Source organism: Camelus dromedarius, chromosome 7 (genome assembly GCF_036321535.1).
Source record: "Camelus dromedarius isolate mCamDro1 chromosome 7, mCamDro1.pat, whole genome shotgun sequence".
In the NCBI taxonomy this organism is placed as follows: Eukaryota; Metazoa; Chordata; class Mammalia; order Artiodactyla; family Camelidae; genus Camelus; species Camelus dromedarius.
The window spans coordinates 39,090,275-39,099,473 of record NC_087442.1 but is presented as its reverse complement, the minus strand read 5'-3'; the positions used below and the strand labels follow the sequence as shown (position 1 = coordinate 39,099,473).

At 44.4% G+C, this 9,199-nt stretch overlaps 2 protein-coding genes across 2 annotated transcripts in view; one reads left to right on the top strand and one right to left on the bottom strand.

Moving 5' to 3' along the window:
- Nucleotides 1-9,199, bottom strand: part of LOC105095863 (RP9 pre-mRNA splicing factor) — a 115,723-nt gene that overhangs the window by 7,855 nt on the left and 98,669 nt on the right. The window lies entirely within an intron of this gene.
- The window catches only part of FKBP9 (FKBP prolyl isomerase 9), a 38,522-nt gene continuing 35,290 nt past the window's right edge, over nucleotides 5,968-9,199 (top strand). The window contains exon 1 of the mRNA XM_031455154.2: nucleotides 5,968-6,354. Within this exon, the coding sequence (XP_031311014.1) occupies nucleotides 6,122-6,354 (233 nt within the window). The 5' untranslated portion in view covers nucleotides 5,968-6,121. The remainder of the gene's footprint in view (nucleotides 6,355-9,199) is intronic.

The following is a 9,199-nucleotide window of genomic DNA, read 5'->3' as shown; positions in this document are numbered from 1 at the left end:
ACTTGGTTCTCTTTAAATACACCTTCCTGAAGCCTTTAGAAATGTAAGCTGTTCAGTTGCTTTGAGGTCACCGTGCTTTGAGGAGAGAGATCATGTGAAGAGGCCCTGAGACAGTAAAAAGAGGAATGTCAGGCCAGACCCCACTGCCTAGCCACACCCCATCCCTGGTCAGACAACTCTAAGGTACATGCCAGAGACAAATCTAAGGGGCAAATAACAACAAAGCTAAACCAGAGTTGTTCCTCTCCCCCTGGGGAAGATTTGTTGCTGGACAAGTTATGCACCTTAAGTATAAGAAACAAGAAAGAGGAAGAAGGAAAAGTAAAAAGAAAAGACACCAAACATTCTCTTGCCACAAACAGTGACCTTACAGCACTCAAGCAAATAATATGAAAACTTTAGGATATATTTCTATGTAGAAACCAATTGTGTTGGATTTCTCTCACCTGTAAGTGAAAGAAGTCAATTCAAAGTCAATTTGCCTAACACAAGTGATTTGATCTCAGCAGGAAGACCCAGGTATTGATCATCCCATTATGGTAAGTATTAGTCAAAATTCTTTTAAAACAACAATGGGCCAAAGTCCAAATCAAACTGTTCTAAGAAAGAAAAATTAAAGAATTTATTGGCTTATGGGTTCTAGCCTCAGTACCTCCATAAGAAAAAAAAAATTATTGGCTTACATATGTAAAATGTTATGGAGTGGAACTTCAGGAATGGCTGGATCTAGGTGCTGAAATGTTATCGTTAGCAATTTCTCTCTTTCTCAGCTTTCCTTTCCTTTGTATTTGCTTCATTATTATGTAGTTTCTCTCATTGTGGGGGTAAAGATGGTCACTAGAAGCCAAAGATAGACAACAAATTAGCAGCCCCAGCTGGAAGAAACTTTCTCAGTTCCAATAAGAATTCTATGTATTATACTTATTGGTTAAGCAAGGGTCAGGTGGCTGTCATGAAAACAGTCGCTGTGGTCAAGGTGATGCGGTACACTGACTGCTCAAGCCTATGTTACCTGTCCACCCTAAATCCCAGGGGTGAGTCAGCTTTAGCCAAGCCAAGTAGACTAACAGTGGGAGAGGGGTGGTTCCTCAAAGTAAAATTGTGGTGGTGTTAACAGAGAGACAGAAAGAGACAGAAGAAGGAGGAGGAGGAGAGAGGGAGGGAAGAGCAATGCTGGGTAGTGAAAAACAGCAGATGTGCAGTTCAATAGTCTGACAGCCTCATCCAGTACCACATCCTGGGCTGCATTCTAGGCATCTCTCCTTGATGATTACCATGTTAGAGTTTATAAAGCAGTGAAAATTCTTTTGCTGCTTATATCTACCTGTTTATGTGAGTCTGGGTTCTTGATGTGTTTTGACACCAGATTAAGAAGTTTCTTGGTCACTGATCCCAGGGTGATATGTGAGGTGTGGTGGTCATGCCACAGGAGCACTCCACTCAAAATTGGTTTGCTGTCAAGGCTGATGATGCCACATATGCAACCAGAGGGTAGAAAAAAATTTATTACTCACATATTGAGGCTTTCTAGGAGAGCACTTCAGGCACCTAAGCCAGTCCAAAAATAGCTGCAGCAAAGGAAAGGCTAGTGATCCTGGGTTTTATTGTGTTTAGGAAGTGGAACCTGGGTGAATATTTATGAACACAGGCCAAGGCTTTGTGTGGTTTGAACTTCCCCTCTGGTGCTAATGGAAGGAGTGTATGGGTTTTCTTATCAGCTTGCCCACAGGTGGGAAGAAAGGGGAAAGTGGAGGTGGGGCTTGAAGGCTGTCAGTGATCAACATCAAAAATGGAGTCAGATCTTAATTACACAGCTCCATCTCTTGAATTCAGCTCAGTTTTCTGATTGTGATAAACTCAATCTAGTAACATCTTATCTGTAACCAATGAGACAAACAGGAATTCTTTCCCTAGTGGTTATAATTCTAAATCATTATTCTCACCCATCACCCTTTATGCCGTTGGCATCCAGAAGGCTGTGTAGGTATAGTTTCTTTCCAGAAAGGACGAGTAAAGTCATTATTAGACCCAACCATGAATATACATGGAGTCACTCTTCACTTTGTACCAGGGCACTTAGCCCAGGTGAATGAGAGATACTTCTTTGTCGTCCCCCCTGCTGTTTCTCCTGCCCCAGTCTTTTCTACCCCTCTGCCCCATCTTAAGATACCAGATTCACTTTCAAGGCCAGCCAAGGGGTCTTGGTGTTGGCCTAATGTTAGAGGGGTGGCTGCAGCTGGTCCTGACTCTGTGTTACTGGACAGGTTTGAAGCCTTTTAGAATGAAACAATTTAAAAAAGACTAGACTTTCTCCTGCTTATCTTGACCACTTTATACAGCGTAACTTTGATGCCATTATTTTGCTCACAAGGTGTTTTTTACTAGTTCCTACCTTACCCCAATGACCTTTTCCCCACTGGGAAGATGTGGGAAGGAAAAAAGTGAGTAAAAACGAAAGAGCACATCCTATTATATATTAAGCACGGCTCGATTAGAGGGTAGAATGCAGAATCTGACTTTTTCCCCCCTAAAACACCATACTTCAAAGAATTCTCATGGTGAAGTAGTCAGTAAGCTCCCAAGGGTCCATGTCCACAGTTCTCTGCAGCACAGTGGAAACATTTGAGAAGCCCTGTATTATTATTTCTAATAACTTTAACTGGTATTCCAGTAGGATTGGAGAAAAAATTGCAGACAATGTGCTTTATTTGAGGCTTGGGGGTAGACAAGACTGAAGGAAAAGGGGAGATATCGAAGTAATTGGTAATCTGTGGCAAACGGTTGATGAACCAATCGCCATTCCCCCTTCTCTTCCTTGCTAACAGCACTTTGGTTTTCTTCAGGAATCTTAGGTGGCCATCTACTTCAGAGAGGCTGATTAGAGAGTGGAGGCCCTTTCCCTGCTCTCTGGAGATGAATCTTGATTAGTCTTAAACCAATCATAGTAATCCTGTTCCTCTTCCACTGATTGGTTAGCAAAGTGCATGGGATGCGATTTTGGTCAATGAGACGTGAGAGAAGGTGTGTAGGAAGGAGGATTTCTGAATAGATTGTCCTTGCTCTTAATAAATGATACCCGGAAACGTAAAAGGTGCTCTTTCTGCCTCAGGATGGCGCTCCCTGCATGTGGTAGCTGGTTCTGGGGCAGCCATGTTGGAATTGTGAGAGGCAGCAGTGAACCCCCTGAAGACAGGAGGAGACACCTGAACCCTTGAGGATGTTCTAGAGACACTTCATTAACTATTGGTGCAGCTACTTCCCATCCAGACTTTCTATTCTGAGAGATAGTATATTTCTTTATGGGTTAAATGATTTTGAGTTGGGTCTTCTATTATTCACCTATTACTCATAGATAAATATGATTCCTTACATTTACATGGTACTTTGCAGATTTCCATCCCTCATACATTGCTTCACTTGATCCTCACAGAAACTCTATGGAAGTAGGCAAGACAGTTTACAAATAATAAAACTGAGGCTCAGAGAGTAGGGGGATGGAAAGCTCTACAACCAAGGTGGTCTGATTTATAGTCCAGGGTTTTTCATCAAACCACATGGTGACTCCAGGTGTGTTGAAGTTGGGAGAATTTCCTGGAAACTCTTGGGGAGGGAGAGTGGGCATTGCTGGAAATATTTCTCCTACTTCACATTTGCCTCAGGTCAGCTCAGACTGACTTGAAGGGGCTCTTTTTCTTAACACTGGCCTTTTCTTTATTCCCGGCTCAGTGTGTGCCACGCAAAGTTAATAGCTTACATAGCTTAGCCTCCAGGGTTTACTGCTCTTGGAAGATCTGATTCATAATGAACCCTTTTTTATTTTAGGCTCAATGAAAAGCAGAATTCTTTCTTTGGTGCCCTGCTTTACTTGCCAGATTATGTTTGAGTTCTCCAGCTAACATTTCAACTTTCTGTGAGAGGGGGGCAGAAAGAACCTCATTTTCTGATTTTCATTCCATCCATCCTATTTCAGATCCTGCTTCTCTTCTTCCTCCATGCTGCTCCATACCTCCATCCTGGCCTCAGACCTTTTGGATATTTTTCCTATTATGTCCTTGACTCTGTTTCATGTTCTCTTGCTCCTTGGCTCTCTATTCTCTCACAGATTCTCATCTATTTTTCTTTTCTCGTTATCTCCACCCCCCCCCCCACCCTGCTTTTTAAAATCCCAAAACCTTTCCCTTCTTTCTGGTCCCTGTCTCTCACCTGCTCACCTCTTCACTCATCTTTACCTTTCTGAGCTTTTAGTCTCCTGCTGACTCTTCTTGACTGGATTCAGTTTTAGACTTGGGAAGTCTAAAAGAGACTTTTTAAAGAGACAGTGAAGAGCTCACATACTATTTGATCAGATAATTAACATTTTAAAAGGAATGACATGAAATCAAACCACTTGGAAGCCCTAAAAGGCAAAATGGAAGTGGCAGTCACTACCCAGCCTGTTTCTTCCTATATCTGTCTTCTTTCCCTTCCTGGAGTATCTTCTCTCTCATACGATCATAGAATTTTAGAATTGGAAGAAGTCTTAGAAATCAACTCCTTCATTTTCTGGTGAAGAAATTGAGGCCCAGATAGGTAGCATGTGTTGCCCACAGTCACAGCAAGGGAATGGAAGATTCCTGACTGGAACCAGGTTGACTTGTTTGTTTCTGCGTAAAACCTAACATAGTTATTAAAAACCATAAAGGACTACTGAAAAGTACATAGAAGGAAGCAAATCATCACGCCAAATGTAACCACTCATAAATAACCAGTGTTACGATGAATTGTAATAATAAATTTTCTATTTCAACAGAATAAGCTCTATTTGGAACAATAAACAATTCTTTGGGGGGAGGGTATGGCTCAAGTGGTAGCGCACATGCTTGGCATGCACGGGGTCCTGGGTTCAATCCCCAGTAACTCCTCTGAAAATTAATAAACCTATTTACCTACCCCCACCAAAAAATAAAAAAAACAAAAAAACAATTCTTTAGCGCTACATGAAGTTTCTCATTAGATACTGGATCTAATAAGATCTATAATAATCTAATAATTATCATGGTTTATCTTCATCTTACAGAGGACACAGACTGTTAATTAACTTGCAGGTCATTTGGATAGTCCACTTAATTTGTGCTTTTTTCCTTTAATAAATTGTTGAATTCAATTTGTTCACAATTTAGCAGTTTTGTATTTATATTTATAAATTAGGTTAGTGCCCAGTTTCTCTCTTGCTGTCTTCACCAGATTTTGGTATTGAGATTGTTTGCTTCCTTCCAAACCTTTGGTGGTTTGCTTTTATTAGTCCAAAGTTTTAATAAATAAGAACAACAAATTCTAAGCTAAGAACGCATTTTACTACTCTGAGGAATTTTCCGCAGCATCTGAGTCTCGACCGTGAAGTCCTAACTGGCTTAGCCACGTGTGTGGGACAATTTGCTGGTAAGTATTAGCTCACAGGGCATCCACTGACGGCTTGGCGAGCACTCACTGGTAGCAACTTAAAACTTTCCTCGGACAACTGTCAGGAGTCTCATAATAACTGTCTCCCCTTTTTCTAAGTATTAAAAGAAACTTGAAAAAAAAATCTTGAATGGTTTCAGTCTTTTTCGATGTAGAATCCAGCCTTGAAACTAAGTTAAAGAAAAAAGTTTTTCTCCCTCCCCAAACCATCAAGGGATAATTGGATCCGCGGCCACGTAGGAGCTTCTCGTGGTCCTAAATCCGGAGAGTCTCCAGGGACAGGAGGAGACCGGCGAGTTGGCCTGGGCAGTAAAAGGTTTTCTCTCCTAACTTTGGGCCGAAGCCCCATCCCGAGGAGTTCACGATTTATCCCTCGGGGACAGTTCTCTTTGAACTTGCCAGAAGGCCCGCCTCTTCTCCGAGCCGGCCAACTCACAGGGCCGGGCCGCACGGGCGGCGCGGGGCGCAGAACGGTCCTGGCGCGCGGCCGCGGCTCCTCCCCTCCCTCGGATGTGGCCGGGGGGCGGGAGAGAGGGGGTGGTTGCTGCCGCCCTGGGAGAGCCGGGAGTCTTTTCCACGTTTGCAAACGACGCCGCGCGCCCAGGCCCGACCCTCGCCGCCGGAGCTCCCTGCGTCCTCGCCGGTTCCCCGCCACGCCCTGCTCCTCTCCTCGCCGCCCCGGATGGCGATCAGGGCCCGGGGTTGGTGGCCCACGCCGCCGCCGCTGTTCCTGCTGCTGCTCTGGGTGACCGGGCAGGCGGCGCCCGTGGCGGGCCTGGGCCTGGGCTCCAACACGGAGCTGGAGATCGAGCGGCGCTTCGTGCCCGACGAGTGCCCGCGCACCGTGCGCAGCGGCGACTTCGTGCGCTACCACTACGTAGGGACGTTCCCCGACGGCCAGAAGTTCGACTCCAGGTACCGCACCCTGCGCGCCTGGCCCGGCCTCCGAGGCTCCAGCGCCCGCTCTCCCGCTTCCCTCTCTCCGGACAGGCCTTTCCCTCCCGACGGACCTCCCCCAGCTCCGCCCTGCGAACCCGCGCTCCTCCCTCTCCCTCCTCCTACCCCAAAATTTCCCAGACCCTTAATCCCTCGGCGCGGGGGCAAGCCTCCCGGCTCTTTTGCTCCCCTGGTCCACCCACCAGGGGCTGGAATCTTGGGTAGGACCTTGCGCAGCGGGGTTGGGACAAGTCACGTCCTCCCTCTCAGCCCAGCGCATTAACACAGCCGAAATCTGTGTAAAATGGCCAGTACGCGAGTGGACCCCAAGAGTAAATATTGGTGTCCGCCTTCTGTTTCCCTTCACTGTTCCCCCTAGCAAGGCCCTTGAGTGTCTAGTCAGACATGCCTCAAGACGGTGATGATGATGATGATGATGATGAAGGTGATGATAGCAACCTATAACATTTATGAAGCTATTACAGTGTGCCGGGGTAGTTCTAAGTGCTTTACATATAACGATTTCATTTAATTCTTGCAACAATTCTCCCAGCTAGTTACTATCATTATCCTCATTTTGCCAGTGACGTAACTTTAGGCCACTGAGGCTAAGAAACTTGTTTAAGTGGAATTATTTTGACACCCAGACAATCCAAGTCCAGAGTCTGTGCCTGTTAACTACCACTGCCCTCCTTTTACTACCTTACAAAAACCTCCCTCTGCAGGGGGTGGTCCACAGCGAGTCCCTCAGCCTCGCCATGGGGCCATGCACCATGCCCACGATTCCTGCCCTCAACTCTGCCCCAAGATAACACCACCTCTTCTCAGCTTCTCTCTAGGGTAGCTTTAGGGTTAACAGGCCTCTCCTTTAGCTCAGGCTGCTCTTCTCCCCGAGACTTTGTTACAATCCCAGGTCTGTGCCAGCACTTCTGTCACTGAATCACCAGACTAAGCAAAGAGAACTGTTTGTTGAGCATCTACTCTGTGCTCTAGGCTGGTCTAGGCTCATTCCTGAAGTTACATCTCTAAAAATACTCTTAGCCTCTCTTGCCTTTTTTTTTTTTTTTTTGATATTCCAGACAATGAGTGAATATACAAAAGCTGTTCAGTATACTACGTGGCACATAGCAAGTCCTTAGAAATAGTCATTCTCACTATTGTTTCAGTTGCTTCTTTTTTAAAAACAGATTTATGGAGATAGAGTTCACATTCTGTACAACTCACCTGTTTAAAGTGTACAATTCAATGGTTTTTAGTATATTCGCAGAGTTGTGCAATCATCACAACTCTAATTCCAGAACATTTTCATCTCTCCAAAAAAGAAATGCTGGACCCATTAACAGTCACTACCTTCCCCTCCAGCCCTAGGTAACCACTAACCTACTTTCTGTCTCTATGGAATCATGTAATTTGCAGCCTTTGCATCTGGCTTCTTTCATGGAGCATAATGTTTTCAAGGTTCATTCATGTTGTAACACGTATCAGTACTTCATTCCTTCTTATGGCTGTATAATATTCCATTGTATGGCTATACCATGTTTTGTTGAACCATTCATTAGTTGATGGGCATTTGAGTTGTTTACACTTTTTGGCTATTACGAATAATGATGTTATAAACACTCATGTACAAGGTCTTGTGTGGGTGTATGCTTTCATTTCTTACAGATATATACCTAGGAGTAGAATTGCTGGGTCCTGGGGTAACTGTTTAAGTTTTTGAGGACCTGCCAAACTGTTTTCCAATGTGTCTACACCATTTTATATTTCCAGTAGCAGTGTATGAAGGTTCCTGGTTCTCCACATTCTCCCCAACACTTGTAATTGTCTGTCTTTTTGATTATAGGCATCCTAGTGGATATGAAGTAGTATATCATTGTGGTTTTGACTCGTGTTTCCCTATTGACTGATGATGCTGAATATCTTTTTGTGTGTTTATTGGCCATTTGTATGTCTTCTTTTATTTGCTTCATTAGTTAGAAGATAGGTAAGAATTTCCTGCATGTGCTGATGATAATTAATAATTCCCATTGGAACAAGTTGTTTAATACTTTCTACCCACTAGGATAGCAGCCACCATGAGACAGAGTGGGACAGTGGAAAGAGTACAGAGGAGCTACCATCCATTCAGCAAATGTGTATGCAGTGTCTGCTCCTGAAGACGGTGTTCCCTTCCTGCCCCTGGCGTTTATAGTCCAGACAATTACATAGTGTGAAAAGTACAGAAAGAATAATAGCACGCACTTGTCTCTCACATCGAGTTCACACATAGTTCTTACCGTGTGCCTTTACATATATGAATTCAAATGAATTCATTTAACCTCACAGACAGTGAGGTAGGTATCTCATTACAAATGAAGCAACCGAGGCTCAGAAAGTAATTTATCCAAGGTGATAACTCCTAAGTAGTGGAGTGGGGCTTTGAATCTAAGCAGTTTAGTGCCAGAGACTAAAGTCTATGGTCTGTAGTTTACCCACATATGTGATGGAAGAACGGCACAGAGCATTGAAAGTACCCAGAAGGCTTAACTCTATGTTGTGTCGGGGGTGGGGGAGGGGGATAAGGGGTGGTCAAGATGCAGCTATGGGATTGCAGGGATAAAACCTGAGGTAGAGTTTGGACTTCGTCTAAGGACAATGGGAAGCCATTGAAGAGTTAATCATGGGCATGAGGGGTCAGGCTTGCATTTTACAAAGGTCCCTGTGGCTGCAATGTGGACGATGAAATGATGGGAGCAGGTTACACAGTAGGTGATTCATTACTGTGAGTTTCCTTCTAGGACCTCCATTCCCTTGGGAATTTATGAAGTATTAGGGAGTGACTTTG